This window comes from Saccopteryx bilineata, chromosome 1 (genome assembly GCF_036850765.1).
Source record: "Saccopteryx bilineata isolate mSacBil1 chromosome 1, mSacBil1_pri_phased_curated, whole genome shotgun sequence".
In the NCBI taxonomy this organism is placed as follows: domain Eukaryota; kingdom Metazoa; phylum Chordata; class Mammalia; order Chiroptera; family Emballonuridae; genus Saccopteryx; species Saccopteryx bilineata.
Genome location: NC_089490.1, coordinates 42,440,251 through 42,457,342, shown reverse-complemented (window position 1 = coordinate 42,457,342; position 17,092 = coordinate 42,440,251). Strand labels below are relative to the sequence as shown.

Below are 17,092 nucleotides of genomic sequence, written 5' to 3'. Positions count from 1 at the left end.
ATGGATGCTTCTCCTGTGTGCCCTGGCCGGGAATCGAACCTGGAACTCCTGCACGCCAGGCCGACGCTCTACCACTGAGCCAACCGGCCAGGGCCAAAGCTGGAGTTTTGACTTGACTTTAAATTATACTATAGAGCTACAATAATCAAAATAGACACATAGGCCAATGGAACAAAATTTAGAGTCCAGAAATAAAACCACATGTATATGGGTAAATAATTTTTCACAAAGTATTCAAAAACATACATTGGAGAAAAGAAAGCCTCTTTAACAAGTGGTACTGGGAAAATTGGAAAGCCACATGCAAAAGAATGAAACTAAAGTTTGTCTGCATGTATAAAAATTAAACTCAAAAGGGATCAAAGACCTAAAAATAAGACCTGAAACAATAAATTACATAGAAGGAAACAGACATAATATACTATGGACTTTGGTCTGAAAGAAGATTTTTTTAATTTGACCCCAAAGTCAAGGAAAGTAAAAACAAAAATAAACAAATGGGATTCTATAAAACTAAAAAACTCTGCACAGCAAAAGAAACTGACAAAACGAAAAGGCAGTCAACTAAATGGGAAATATTTGCAAACAACAGCTCTGACAAGGGTTTATTATCCAAAATATATAAAGAACTCATACAACACAACACGAAACAATCAAACAATTCAATGAAAAAAAATGAGCAGAAGACCTAAACAGATACCTCTCCCAAGAAGACACACACATGACTAACAGATACATGAAAAGATGTTTAAATTCACAAGCTATTAAGGAAATGAAAATCAAAACTACATAGATACAATCTCACACCTTTTGGAATGGCTATTACCAACAAGACAAGAAATAACAAGGGGAGAGGTTGTAGAGAAAAAGGGACCCTTATGTACTGCTGGTAGGAATGTAAACTGGTACAGCTAATATAGAAAACAGTATGGAGGTTCATCCAAATATTAAAAATAGAATTATCGTATGACCCAGGAATCCCTCTTCTGACTACCTACCTGAAAAACTCAACACATTTATTTGCAAAGATATATGCACTATTGTCGCATTATTCATAATGGCCAAGATATGGAGAAAACAAAGCGTCCTTCAATAGAGGGTTGAGTAAAGAAAATGTGGTACATATATACAATGGAATAGTACTCGGTCATAAGAAAAGATGAAAAATTGCCATTTGTGACAACATGAATGGACCTTGAGAATATTATGCTAAGCAAAATAAGTCAGTCAGAAAAAGTTAAGAACTATATGATTTCACTCATATGTGGACTATAAAAGTAAAACTCATAGATACAGACAACAGTATGGTAGTTACCAGAGGGAAGGGATGAGGGGTAGTAAAGGGTAAAGGAGACCAAATAGATGGTGATAAATAATTATTTAAATTTGAGAGGTGGCCACACAATGCAATATACAGATCATGTATCATAGAAATGTACACTTGAAACCTACCCGATCCTATTAGCCAATGTCACCCCAATAAAGTTAATTTAAAATAAAAATTAAAAAATTAAAAAAGAAAATTTAATGCCACTCAATGTTTTTTACCACAGAACAGTTTGGAAGGGCTATATAAATATTGCATTACTCTGAGAATAGATTCAAGGTCAATGCAGGTAATTAATGGGCTAAGTGACCATAGAGATTGCTTTTTTATTCTGCAGTGCTAAACTGAATTACTAGGGCACAATGTTGAAATAGCATTTGAGCTTCTATTAATTTTTAAAATATTATAGATTAAAATAAATTCTTGTGGCATCACAACATGTCACATACATTACATTATCAATTCTATCTTGGGATGTAACCTGATGGCATCATCACACACACACACACACACACACACACACACGCACACTCATCATGCTGTCCTGCAGATTCAAAAAGGGAAACATTTCCTCTCTGAGTGTAACACACATCCTAAGTTACATTCCTGTTGACTAGCAGGCAGCTGAAATAACTCTTTGTGCTTTGAATATTTAGTCCAAAGTAATATAAGAAAACATCTGTCACTTACGTTTTTGAGTCATCCCATAACACACAATAGGGATTCAAAGTACCCTAAAAATAAACAGAGAAAGAATAAATGTATCTTGAGTACATTTATCAATATAGGATTGTGTGAAATGCAAACAGGATGGCAGATTTCTTATTGTACAGTAAGATACTTTAAAGATTCCACCTCTGCTTTTTTGCATTAAAAATCTGCATGTCGTCTGGCTTAGAGTGGCACAATGGATAGAGCACTGACCTGGAATGCTGAAGCTGCCAGTTCGAAACTCTGGGCTTGCCCAGTCAAGGCACACATGACAAGCAACAAGCAAGCAATAAATAACTAAAATGAAGCAATTTAGTTATCCTTTCTCTGTAACATCAATACATAAAAATCTTTAAAATTTTTTTGTATGTCCTTTTTTATAGATTTGGTGACTCATGTCCTGAAACTCTATTCATGAAAACAATTTATCTATTTCAAATATTATAACTTATACCTAGTTTCTTTGAAAATTGAAAGTGATGATCTCAGCCTTGGCTGGTTGGCTCAGCAGTAGCGCATTGGCCTGGTGTGTGGAAGTCCCGGGTTTGATTTCCAGTCCAGGCACACAGGAGAAGTGACCATCTGCTTCTCTTCCCTCCCCTCCTCTCTCTTCCCCTCCCACAGCCATGGCTCAAACTGTTTGAGCAAGTTGGCCCCAGGCACTGAGGACATCTCCATGGCCTCGCCTCAGGTGCAAAAATGGTTCAGTTGTCTAGTAACGAGAAGCGGCCCCAGATGGGTAGAGCATCACCCCAGAGGGGGCTTGCTGGGTGGATTCTGGTCAGGGCACATGCAGAAGTCTGTCTCCGCTTTCCTGCTTCTCATTTAATAAAAAAATAAAAAATAAAGAAAAAAGGAAAGAAAGTGATGATTTCATATACAAAGTCTATACTTTGATGATTTCTATTTTTTCTCCTAAAATATTAGTTGCTGAATTGTTTCTTTCAAGAAAGTCAAAGTGCTTACAATATGTCAGTCACAGTGAAACATTATGCAACCGCCACCCCTGCCCCTTCCTCTGCAGTCTCTAGTTGGTCAGTTTCCTAGAAGCTGGAGCTGGTTGCATTAATTGTCCATTTCCAGAGAGTTTGTTGACTTGCAACACCTTCTTTATCAACAGATCATATTCGCATAGACTCATGCCTAATGAAACTCTGAGAAAAAAAGTGCTGAAGTTTTATTCCATTTAATAATTATGCCTTTAGTAGCCACTATGACCTTCAGGATAACAAAATAAGTTTTCCATACTGGATTATCCGGGGAAGTACTTTCTGTTTTGAAGAGAATTAAATGTTGTAAAGTTTTTTCTGTCTATCTGTTCACATTCATTGTGTATTGTGGTGCCCTTTGAAACTAACTCAATGATTCTTCCTTTATGTGATAGCTTGAGATATCTACAGATCCAATCATAACCTGGAACAGTCTTCTCTATTAAACATACTCTTTTGGTTTCAAATTCTCTCATCATCCACTTCACTCATTTCCTGGAGCAAAGGCCTTAAACGTGTTTGGAGAAACCATCCACTTGTGTCCTACTTGTACTGAACAAAGCAAGATTAAGGTCGCTACAATTTAGGCGCCATGTGCTTAATAAGGCAAGATAGGATTGTGTCAGATGTTTTGGTAGTCTCTTCCTGAGTTTGACAGGTACTAGCCATATTTAAAATCTCTTCGGAGTTTTTGAATCTTGATCTGGGCATCTCACAAATTCATTATTGTTTCCAAACTTTGCTTCATTACAGGATTAAGAAACAAACAAAACACATAATGTCCTCAGCCAACCAAGTCATTGATAAAATGATGAACAGGCCAAGGGTGGTAAAAGTGATAGTCCTTAAATAGGCTACTGGCTCCTTCCCACAGGTAAATATGCTCCCTGAGTGTCAGTCAGCTGTGAGCCAGCCCTCACAATAACACAGGGGACATGCTCATGTAAATGTCCCTAGTCATAATTTACTGTGTAAGGGACCAAGCATCATGGCCTGTATTAGAGTGAGTTTCATGGAAGAAGTAGGTCCTTATCTGGACCTTAGAAGAGGCATAGATATGGATGTTCAAGCAATGGGGAAGAGAATGGGGTTTCAATTGGTTTATTCCTCTGTCCTTTGAGAGCCTATCTGGTTTTATCTGTAATTTTCATACACTTTGTGACTTCCTAAGCAATCCTCAATGTACCTACAATGCTGTATCAAAGTGATGCTATATTTATCTAGAGGTTTGTCCAAAAGAGCTGAGAGCACATAATAGAAAATAAATTATTCCTGAACTATTACAATGAAGGGTATTACATGAAATATACATTTCATGGATATAGAAATTAAGGATAGGTGAAGAACCTAAGATAACAGGTTCTCTATATCCAGTTCACTTCTTTTAGTAACGTCTGAGTTAGATTAATTTAAATCTCTATGTAAACCAATACAGGATTCTCATTATAGGATTAACATTTCAAAATTAAAGTTTATAACAGGTTATAACAAAAGTAAATTATTTAGAAAAGAAATCTTATATGAACTTGATTGTTCAGATATCGTCTAAAGAAACTAATTTCCACTTTCAGATAAAGCATAATGATAAAAATACATTTTCTCTTATCCTACGCCTTTGTCAGTCCTGTTTTATCCTGTACCTTCGTGTCTTAGATGCTTCTCTCTCTCTGTCTTTGTGAAAATTTAAAAAAGCATCCACACGAGAACATTATATCTCCAATATCCAACACTCAATCTTGTGTTTCTTTACACATTCTGGGACCTAAACAACAGACCACTGTCTGTGAATATTCATTCTAGTACAGTCACCAATATGTAGGCCTGTGAGCTTATTCACTTATTTAAACATTTGACATTTAGAAAGATTAGCGGAACAAACAGTATATATTAGAGAAATCTTAATACCTGGACAGAACACTCACTTAAGGAATATAAGAGTGTGAGATGGGACATAAAAAAACCAATGATGAATTAATTCTAAACATAAAAAAAACCTAGATAAACGGTTCTGCTGGGGAACCACTTGTAAAATATTTGTTATGATTTTCAGCTACTTTTCTCAATGGTACTCTGCTACAAGATCTGTTATGAGGAATTTACAGGAAATCGATAAAAGGAAATGGTGAGCTCAACAGAGAGCAGTAACAAAATGTAACGACACAGTAAGAAGCAAACAGGCAAGCTATAGAAGTAGATTTAAGAAATGCATTAAACTAAGAAAATAATCTTTAAGTAAATGAGAGGGGTGGGCTAAGGAAGACTAATTTACAAAGCTGTCAATATAATTGACACAAACTATTAAAACTACATGCATTTGAAATCTTTTGGAAAGGATATGCTTTTCTTAATAAACGCATTTTTGGAAAAAAAAATTATCTCTTGACTCCGTTCAAAATAACATAGTTGAGCTTCTGTTAGATATTTCTCCTCATCAACTTTTAAGCATTTTAAGAATGCACCATGTCCCAAATTTCCCAGTTACCGCGTTTGTTCTACACATCACTTTCCAGTACCCTTAGCCGGTATCCAGTCCGCTCTTTTCTTTTACTTCTCTGTTTCAACACCAATTAAACCAACATATCTATTTAACAGAATATATCACAAAGTCTGTCAATATATTTCTATCGGTGGTTCTCTTTTCTCCTTTGGTCTGCATAAGTTTTCTTTTTTTCTTATTTATAACAGATCTGGCACCCTTTTTAGTTCAATCTTATTATTATTAGAAGCATAGTCACAAGTGAATTTCTTTTCTTTTTTCAAAATGCCCTTCCAATCATTTATTTTTCTTTCTTTCTATGGAGTAATTTATATAAATCCCACTATGATAAATTCCTTCACCAATCAATGAAGTTAGAAAGAAGAGCCACAAAGATGATCAAAACAAGTTCTTTCATTCATTCATTTACTCATTCATGAAAAAAATCACTCAGTAAACACTTGTTACATTCCAGGTCCCCTTGAAGGCAGTGGTAACACAACATTGAACAAAACAAAATCCTGCCTGACCAAGTGGTGGAGCAGTGTATAGAGTGTCACCTGGGATGATGAGGACCCAGGTTTGAAGCCCTAAAGTTGCCAGCTTGAATGCAAGCTCACCAGCTTGAGTGCAGGGTCACCAGCTTGGGCATAGGATCACAGACATGACCCCATGGTTGCTGGCTGGAACCCAAGGCTGCTGGTTTGAGTCCAAGGCCACTGGCTTGAGCAAGGGGTCACTGGCTCAGCTGGAGGCCCCTGTTCAAGACCCATATGAGAAGCAATCAGTGAACAAATGAATTGCCACAACTACAAGTTGATGCTTCTCATTTCTCTCCCTTCCTGTGTGTCTGTCCCTTCTCTGTACCCCACACTCAGGTTAAAAAACAAAATATACCCCCCGCACACAAAACCTTGCTTTGTAGACTTAATTATAGTGAAGGGGGAAGGCAGAGAGACTAAAAATATAAGCAAGTAAATACATAATATGCTGGATGGTAAAATTTGCTATGATGAAAGCATAAATCTAAATGAGTAGGAAAAGCTGAGAAATGTATAACAGCAATTTTGTATATTGGAGAGAATTCCCTGAGAAGATAATATTTGAGCAGAGGTCTGAAGGAAGTTATAGAAAAGATAAGGGTATGCCTGACCAGGCGGTGGCACAGTGGATAGAGTGTTGGACTGGGATGCAGAGGACCCAGGTTCGAGACCCCGAGGTCTCCAGCTTGAGCGCAGGCTCATCTGGTTGGAGCAAAGCTCACCAGCTTGGACCCAAAGTCACTGGCTCAAGCAAGGAGTCACTCAGTCTGCTGTAGCCCCCCGGTCAAGGTACATATGAGAAAGCAATCAATGAACAACTAAGGAGCTGAAACAAAGAATTGATGTTTCTCATCTCTCTCCTTTCCTGTCTGTCTGTCCCTATCTGTCCCTGTCTCTGACTCTGTCTCTGTCACCAAAAAAAAAGAAAAAAAAAAAAAAAAAGAAAAGAAAGGATAAGGGTAAAGTCACAATAAAAATGAATGAAGATCAAGTTTCTCTAATTATCTTTGGTGTTTTTAAATTCTGAATAAATTTAATTCACATACTCTCTTATTTACACTCTTGATATATTAACACTTTGAAAGTGTTTTCTCTAAACCTACCCCAGAATCAAGTGAGATGCTTATTAAAAGGGAAGATTCCTAGGTTCCATAAATTTTGAGGTTAGAGCAAACCAGGAACATGCATTCTAACTCCTGCTCATCACCCTAATCTTTATCCACATCAACACTGGAGAAGTACCTAGGAACATGAAGAAGGGCAGTGACTTTATCATAACTATTTCATCATTTCCAATGCTCTGACTCAGATATTCCAGAGTTATTCTTTCCGTCACACCTACTAGTGAACTGCATGTTGAAATTTTGAATGTGTATGAAAGAAAGACTGTTCATTATATTATCTCTTTAATTTTCTAAATTTTAGATATAAAGACATTACATTAAAATAACCTAGATCAGGAGTCGGGAATCTTTATGGCTGAGAGAGCCATGAACGCCACATATTTTAAAATGTAATTTCGTGAGAGCCATACAATGACCCCTGTACATTACGCATTATCCAATAAAAATTTGGTGTTGTCCCAGAGGACAGCTGTGATTGGCTCCAGCCACCTGCAACCCTGAACATGAGCGGTAGGAAATGAATGGATTGTAATACATGAGAATGTTTTATATTTTTAACATTATTTTTTTTATTAAAGATCTGTCTGTGAGCCAGATGCAGCCATCAAAAGAGCCATATCTGGCTCCTGAGCCATAGGTTCCCAACCCCTGACCTAGATTTTGCTAAGCTTATTCTCCCTTTATTTCTCCATTGAAGTTTAATTGTCATTGTGATATAACTACACAAATATATTTTAGAAATTCCTCGAGAACAGTTTCAAAATAACTAAGATGATTCACAAAGGACTAATTTATATCCTGCTTATAATTCTCATATTACTTGAGAAAATACAATTAAAAACATATCTCAAGAACATGTGCTAGGGGAAGTTAGATAGTAGGAGATGTGTATTTTTTCATAGTCATATCGATAATAGGTCACTAAAAGCTGATCAATGAGAAGGAACCCTTTTTGGGTTATGTCCCAACCTATACACAGCTTCATAGTTCCTGCAAGTGTGAAACACCTCCCAAGCAGACGATACAGTTGAAAATGGTACAGTAGAAACTCAACAACAGGAAATAGTCTGTTGAATGGTCTCCAAACCACTTTTTAATGTTATGGTAAGTACTGTTCTATATTTTAGCATTTTAAAATAATTTTTAAAAAGAACTAAACCTGGGTCTCTCTCTTTTAAGGGGATGGTTAATAGGTATATAAAATATAAAGCACCTCATTGAAAATGCAATACTGTGTTCTTACTTAATAGGAATATGGAGATATGGAATTTTTGAATGGATTTATAAGGGTTCTGCAGAAAGCACTGCATTGGCAACCAGTCAAATCAAGGAGATAGAAAAGAAGAACCTGGCCTTAACTAAAGCAGAATGTCATAAGGGCCACTGAATTGAGCAATGCAGAATATCGTTTTATCAGGATGAATCACATTTCTGTTAACATAGCTCTTGCCCTGGAGTTGGCAACTATGTAACTGGAGCACATGGAGAGGCCACAGATTTAACCCAGCTTCTGCTACATGCTTACTCAGTCGCTCACATTAACCAGATGACACTGGTTATTTTTGTGAATGAATAACAGCTTGCTTCTCTAATTTCTAAGATATATTACTAACCTGAATATATATATTTTTTTCCTCAAAGAATACTTTTTTTTTTTTTTTTTTTCTTTTTCATTTTTCCGAAGCTGGAAACAGGGAGGCAGTCAGACAGACTCCTGCATGCGCCTGACCGGGATCCACCCGACATGCCTACCAGGGGGCGATGCTCTGCCCCTCTGGGTTGTCACTCTGTTGCATCCAGAGCCATTCTAGCGCCTGAGGCAGAGGCCACAGAGCCATCCTCAGCGCCCAGGCAATCTTTGCTCCAATGGAGCCTCGGCTGCGGGAGGGGAAGAGAGAGGAAGGAGAGGGGGAGAAGTGGAGAAGCAGATGGGCGCTTCTCCTGTGTGCCCTGGCCGGGAATCGAACCCAGGACTCCTGCACACCAGGCCGATGCTCTACCGCTGAGCCAACTGGCCAGGGCCAATACTTTCTATTTGACATATTGAACACAGTAAAAAGTAGAACTACTATTAGTAATTATTCAGATGTGTATCCTGCAAAGAATATCGCCTCCATATATATATCTTAGATTGTCGTCCCCAAATATTACTTTTTTTTATTATTGATTTTGAGGGAGGAAGAGAAAAATATCAGTTTGTTGTTCCATTTATTTGTGTAGTCATTGGTTGATTCTTGTATGTGCCCTGACCACTGGGATGGAAACGCAACATTAGCCTGTTGGGATGATGCTCTAACCAACTGAGCTACTCAGCCAGGAATGATTACATCATTTCTAACAATGTTTGCACAAGAGTCTGGTGCACCTCTCAACAAACAAATAGGGCAAAAACTCTACCAGTATGTTCTATGAGTTGAAGTGCAAAACAAGTTTAAGAAGCAAATAGCTAAATAAGCAGATTCTTTCTGTATATAACAGGTACCTTAAGTCTTTTCCTTTTCCAGCCAACAGGATACAATAATGTGCCCTGATAATACTTTCATGGAATTGTAGTGGAGACAAAGGTTGGCAGGCGTTTTTCACTGCTCCAGTCTGTTAACTGCCTGCAGAGAAGCTTTTCTAAATTGTTTCAAGAGTATAACATATGTGTATATGTCAGAGTTGTCCCTGACTCCCAACACCTGGTTCCACAAGGCCCTCCTTGCGGCTGCACAGTAGGTACTATCTTGAGACTTCCTGTAAAATTTCCTAATATCCACCTCCACATCACATGGCCATTCTCACTGTCTAGTGATTCCTTTAAACAGATGCCTAAAATACTGGTATAATAATCAGCAGGACAAAATGTAATCTCTAGTTGGTAAGTGATTTTTATTGAATAATGTGTCATTAGTATTATATCTGATTCCAAATGGCACTATTAATGCATGCATATATATTATCTTCATAGTCTAAAAGTTAATTTTCAAATACTTCAATGCAGGGTTATTAGTTTTCTATTGCTGCTGTTATAAATGACCACAAACAGCAGTATAGAACAACACGAATTTATTATTTTGTAGTTTTTGTAGGTCAGAAGCCTGGATCTCTGCTCAAGAGTTGCACAAGGCTGAACTCAAAGCATTGGCAGGACTGCACTCCTTTCTGGAGAACCTGCGGATGAACCCATGGTCAGGCTCATTCAGGTTTTAGCAGAATTCAGCTTTTTGCAGTTGTAGGATCGAGTCTACTTTTCCTTCCTGGTTGGCAACTAGGGGTTGCTTCAGCTTTGAGAGACAACCCATCTCTAATCATCCTGGCTTGTGGCTCTCTTCCTTCATCTTCAAAGTCAGTGATGGCAGCTGAGTCCTTACACTGCTACTCTCAGACCATCCCCAAGAAAGGTTATTCACATTTAATGACTTGTGTGAATAAATTGGACCTACTCAGATAATTCAAGACAATTTCGCCATCTCAATGTCCACACATTTTTATTGTGTTTATTTTTAAATTGAATTTTATTGAGGTGTGACTGGTTAACATAATTAAACAGGCTTCAGGTGCCTAATTTTACAATCCATTTCTGTACACTGAATTGTGTGTTCATTCCCCCAAGACAAGTCTTCATCAATCACCACTTATCCCTCCCTGTACACTCCTCCACCTTCCCCCTACCCCCAGGCAGTCACCACACTGTTGTCTATCTCCATGAGTTTTTGGGGTTTTGTCCATTTTTTTCTATCCCTTCACTTCCCTATATGCTTATAAGGGTTTTTTTCTTGCTTATCCCCTTCACATATTTTACCCAGACCCTCAACCTATCCCACACCTGAGAGCTATCAATCTGTTCTTTGTAGCTATGAGTCTGTTTCTATATTGTTTATTTTGTTCTTCAGATTCCACATCTAAGTGAAATAATATGGTACTTGTCTTTCTCTGGCTGGCTTATTTCACTTAACAAAATACCCTGTAGGTCCACCCATGCTGTCACAAAGGTAAAATTTTCTTCTTTTTTATGGCTGAGTAGTATTCCATTGTATAAATTTATCAATAGCTTTTTAATACACTTATATACTGATGGCCTCTTGGGATACATCCAAATCTTGACTATTGTAAATAGCACTGCAATGTTTTGGGTTTCTTCAGATACATTCCCAGAAGTAGAACTGCTGGTTCATAAAGCATTTTTAATTTTTCGAGGTAACTCCATACTGCTTTCCACAGTGGTTGTACTAATCTGTATTCCTACCAACAGTGTATGAGGGTTCCCTTTTCCCCATATCTGGCCAACACTTGTTTGCTGATTTATTAATAATAGCCATTCTGACATGTGGGAATATGCTGTGAAGACTTTCAGAGATAGGATTACAATTAGAGCAAGCTGCCCTGGGGTGAAAACCCGAGCAGACGAGAGTCCAGGGGCCTCTCTGACCCGTACTGAAAACAGTGCGTGCTGGAAACAGGAAAACAGCAGGATAAAATTTAGAAATAAGAAATATTTAGGCTCTCAGAACAGAGATTAGGAGTCAGCATGTTCTTTGTCCTTTACTTCACCCCCTGAAAACTTCTGTCTGCTTCCTTGAGTTATTTGTATTGGCTAATAAATATCTGAGAAAGGCTGGGGACAGGGCTTCAGTCCTCCAGTCTGTTGACCGGGGCTGTTGACTTCCTTTGGCCCCTCAGAACATTTCATCTGGCATCCAAGTAGTTCATTGTTGCTATGACAAGTGGTGCCCCACGTAAGGTACCAGAAGAAACCACCTCTCAAAGTCCAGCAAAGGAAAAGGATGTTCACTCATCTAATTTGGTAAGGGACACAAGAAGAGGGGGAAACACTCTTGAATGCTTGTGGCAAGGTCACTTTTAAGGATCAGGCCAGGGGATTCTCCTCTCCCTTCATCTCTCTTTCATTAGTGGGAATTCCCATTCCCGAGTAGTGGAGTCACAAGTTACAGCTATAGGGACTCCTCGGAGCTGTAGGGTGTCAGGTAACAGATTGGAATTTAACTGCCCTCTTGCTCACGATCTGACAACAATGCCCTTGCTATCTGAAAGAGGCAAGTTTAGATTTAGGAGACTGGGAAAGCACTTTTACCAAGAGGATGGTTGAAGCAATTGGGATGGGATATGAAATGACCTCTTGGGATTAGGAAGGGCTTGTTAAAACTGCTCTCATCACCTAGCCTGAACTTCAGACAAGCCTGTCCCCCAATATTTCAACAACCTTAACCAGCAGGAAGTAGCTACAGAAGTAAAGACCTTTGTTCCTTTTCCTTAAAAAAAAACAAAAACAAAAAAAACAAAACATACACACAAAAGACTGAAATGTTGGGTTTGGGTCCAGGATGCCTTTAAACACAAGGCCTCTTTAAACTCAAATTTCCCTCATCCAACCTCTCACTAGGGCAACTTCTTCATTAAACATCTCCTTCACCCTACCTCCCCCTCCCCTTAAGCAGCTCCCTTCACCCTGGGAAAGTTCTGGGAGTGTCTTTGGGACAGGCCTTCAGGAGGGACCTGAGGGTCAGGAAAGGGAGATAGTCTGTGACCAAGGCCATAAACCTGTTACAACTGTGGGAAATAAGGACATTTTCAGAAAGATTACAGGCAGAACCTAATTGTAACTATGTAGTTTGGCTTTTGTATGTGCCCTGAGAGATTAATTAAAACTCAATCTAAAAATTCCTTACAAAGTTCCAGTAGAGCAGATTGTAAAAAGCCAATATAATCAATTACTATTCTCATTGTTTTTATGAAAATTACTAGGCCAAATTAACACTAGACTTAAAATTGTAACTAGGATAATCTTAATTTAGCTCTTTAAAAAAATAAAAATAAAATAACAAAGGGTAATTTTAGGAAGGAAAAAGAGAAACCAAGTCATTTAGATATCTTAAAGCTTTCTTTTAGAGACCTGGGAACTTTTGTAACCCTGAGAACAACAGGAGAACTAACAAGTCTCAAGACCCTCTGCAGGCTATAAAAATGGGATGGGTCATGCCAGGACCTCAATGTACAGGGAGGGGAAAAAAAGGCGATTTTAAAATCCAAGCAGCTCAGTATCTCATCCCCTCCCTTCTCTTCACTCATCCTGGAAGGTTGCCAAGGATAAATAAAAAGTCTTACCTTCTTTGCAATTATTAATAATACTATAAAATATAAAACTATTCCAAATGTTTTTTAAGCCAAGTGATCTAGAAATACATTTGATATCACTACTAGTTTAATTTTATTAATGTCTTTTAAAGTTTTTAACAAAAAATATGTTTGTTTTGCCTAGGTTTACAAAAGGTTCCTGTTATCTTTTTTTGAAAATGTTTGTTTGCAAATAAAAGAACCTGTTTCTAAAGGTCATGAAATATATTTATAAAAGTATCAATGTAAAATTGCTAATTACTAACTTAGTTCTCACTGAAAGTTAAGGTTTTTAGAAATTGAGAACTTTAATTAATTGAAAAGAAACTGTATCATTTTAATAATAAAAGGTATAAGGTATAGAGGTACTTTTGAAAGTAAAAGAAAGTAAATAAGTTTTACTTTCTAGTAAGTAAAATAACTTTCTGAAAGCTAGTTATTTCTGAATAGATAAAGATTATGAAAGTTGTAGGTTTGTGTAAGTTGCAGAAGGTTTCTGCAGGTTGTAGAAAGTTTGAACAGAGGGAAGAAACAAAAAGAGAATAGAAAGTAGACAAAGGTGAGAAAAGGAAAGGAAGAACTTTAGAAAAAGGATTGTCCTAAAAAGAAAATAAAAAGTAACATTAGAACATTCTTAGGGGCCTCTGGCTCTTGAGAAATTCACCCAAATTACAGGTATCGCAGAAAGAGCCAATAGTTTTCTTAAGCCCCAATGCACAAACAAAAATGGAAGAGTCAGGAGGAGAAACTCACCCCACAAAAACAATTGTATAAGGCTCTTTTTATTCTTAATATTTTGAACATTTCCTCATCTGGACTTACTGAAGCTGAGAGGCATTTGATAGCAATAAATCTCTCATGTTGTACCAGAATTTATTAGCTGGCCCCAAGTGGCAGAATCCAATCAAATTTCTAACCTGAGGGCGAGGGTATGTTGCAATTCAAGTCCTCTTTGAATACCAGTAAGGAATGTGCAGATTTATCATGAGTTAGCATCAACCCTTAGAAAGCAACCCAGTTCCAGAGGTCCAGAAGCTGATAGTGAATGTACCTCTGGGAATGAACCAAAAAAACAAACCAAAAAAAAAGGACACCTAGCTCACTCCCAAGCCCTCAGGGAGTGCCTGATACCACCTGGAATACTCTGAAGCATCTAATTGGGTGTGCTGAAGAAGTTTTGCAAAATAAAGGCACACCTATGACCCCTGTAAATCTGTTTCTCTTTATGCTTGCCCTCCACATTCCACTGCAAACAATGCCACCTGTTAACAAGCCAGTAATCACTGAACTACCTAACCATCTTACTTTCTATTGATCTTTACTAAATAAAAAAGGCAGATAGGTGGAAATATGCTGTGAAAATTTGCAGAGTTAGGATTACCATTAGAGACAGTGAGGTGTTCAAGGGAAAAAACCCAGAGTGGATGAGAGTCCAGGAGCCTCTCTGACCCAGTACTGGAGACAGTGTGAGGTGGAAACAAACAAACAAACAAACAAACAAAAAACAGTAAAATAAGATTCAGCAACAAGAAATGTTTAGGTTCTCAGAACAGAGATTAGGAGTCAGCATTTTCCTTATCCTTTACTTCACCCCCAAAAACATCTGCTGTCTTCTTCCTTGAGTTATTTGTACTTGCTAATAAATATGTGAGTAAGGTTGGGTACCGGGCTTCTGTCCTATGATCTTCTGACCAAACTGTTGCCTCCCCTCAGCCCCTAGGAGCATTTTCTCTCGGCTGTGAGTAGTTGATTGTCACCCTGATGAGTGTTGCCCAATGTGAGGAACAGGGACCAAACAACATGTTTGCTTCTCTGAATAGTTTACTGTTGCCATGATCCTGACAGGTGTGACTTGATCTCTCATTGTGGTTTAATTTTCCTGTCTCTGGTGATTAGTGATTTTGAGCATATTTTCATATATATATATTAGCCATCTGAATGTCCTATTTGGAGAAGTGTCTATTCAAGTCTTTTGCTCATTTTTTTAAATTAGATTTTTTTAAAAATTTGAGTTCTTTATAAATTTTAGAATATTAACCCCTTATCAAATGTGTCATTGACAATTATTTTCTCCCATTCAGTGGGCTATATTTTCATATTGTTGATGGCTTATTTGCTGTGAAAAAACTCTTTAGTTTTATGTAGTCCCATTTGTTTATTTTTTTATTTTGTTTTGCTTGCCTACAGAGATATATTAGAAAAAAATACTGCTATAAGAAATGTCTGAGATTTCACTGCCTATGTTTTCTTTAAGATTTTTTTGTGGTTTTGGGTCTTACACTTAGGTCTTTAGTCTATTCTGAGTTTATTCTTTTGAATGGTATAATAAGGTGATTGTTTTATTATTATTTTTTGCATGGATCTGTCCAATTTTCCCAACATCTTTAATGAATGAACTGTCCTAAGAGGGAAATTCTTAGTAATAGAGGCCCACCTCCAGAAGCAAAATAAATAAACAAACAAACAAACAAAGAAATAAACTCACACCTAAAAGAGCTAGAAAAAGAAGGACAAACAAAGCCAAGATTAAGTAGAAAGAAGAACATAATAAAGATTAAAGCATAAATAAATTACAGAGACTAAAAAATATATAAAAGATCAATGAAATCGAGTTGGTTCTTTGAAAAGATAAATAAAGTTGACAAACCTTTTACCAAATTTATCAACAAAAAGAGAGAGAATGCAAATAAAATCAGAAATGAAAAAAGAAGGAATATAAATGACACAACAGAAATACAAAAAATTGTTAGAAATAATTACAAACTGTCAATAAATTGGCCAACCTGAGTGAAATGGGTAAATTCCTAGAAACATATAATCTTCTAAAACTGAATCAGGAAGAATCAGAGAACACGAATAGACCAATTGCAACTAATGAAACTGAAGCAGTAATAATAATACTACTAAAAATAAACTCCCAGCAAGCAAAAGATCTGGACCAGATGGCTTCACAGGTAAATTTTACTAAATATGTAAAGAAGAACTAATGCCTATCCTCCTCAAACTATTCCAAAAATATTCGAGAGAAACAAAGACTCCAAAGCTCACTTAATGTGGCCTGCATAATTCTAAACTCAGAGAAAGATACTACAAAGAAAGACAATTATAGGCCAATATCCCTGATGAACACAGGTGCAAAAATCTTCAACAAATCCTAGCAAATCAGATCCAACAATACTTTAAAAAAGTCATATACCATGATCAAGTAGGATTTATTCCAGGGATGCAAGGTTGGTACAATATTTTCAAATCAATAAACGTGATACACCAAAAAAACAAAACGAAGGATAAAAATCATCATATGATCATATCAATAGATGCAGAAAAAGCATTTGCTAAAAGCTAACACCCATTTATGATAAAAACTCTCAGCTAAGTGGGAATACAGGGAACATACCTCAATATAATAAGGGCCATACATGACAAACCCACATTCAACATCATACTCAATGGGCAAAAACTGTAAATGTTCCCCTTACGATCAGAAACAAGGCAGGGCTATCTACTTTCACCACTCTTACTCAACATAGTACTGGAAGTTCTAGCCACAGTAATCAGACAAGAAGAAATAAAGGTCATACAAATTGGAAAGGAATAAGTGAAACTGTTATTATTTGCAAATGACATGACACTGTATATAGAAAATACGACTCAATATCCTTACTTTTTAAATTGCATCAGCAAAGTCCCTTTTGATGTGTAACATAACAAATTCATGGCTTCTGGGGATTAGGATGTAAATACCTTTGGGGGCCATTACTCTGTTTACCATACAGGGTTTGACAACCAATACAGACCAGGAGACAATT

At 37.2% G+C, this 17,092-nt stretch overlaps 1 protein-coding gene across 3 annotated transcripts in view; it reads right to left on the bottom strand.

Annotated features, from left to right (window-relative positions):
• ADGRB3 (adhesion G protein-coupled receptor B3) overlaps positions 1-17,092 on the bottom strand; it is a 788,922-nt gene that overhangs the window by 328,408 nt on the left and 443,422 nt on the right. For all 3 annotated transcript variants that reach the window (XM_066253172.1, XM_066253185.1, XM_066253176.1), the window contains one exon: positions 2,018-2,061. In XM_066253172.1, coding sequence (XP_066109269.1) covers positions 2,018-2,061 — 44 coding nt within the window. The remainder of the gene's footprint in view (positions 1-2,017; positions 2,062-17,092) is intronic.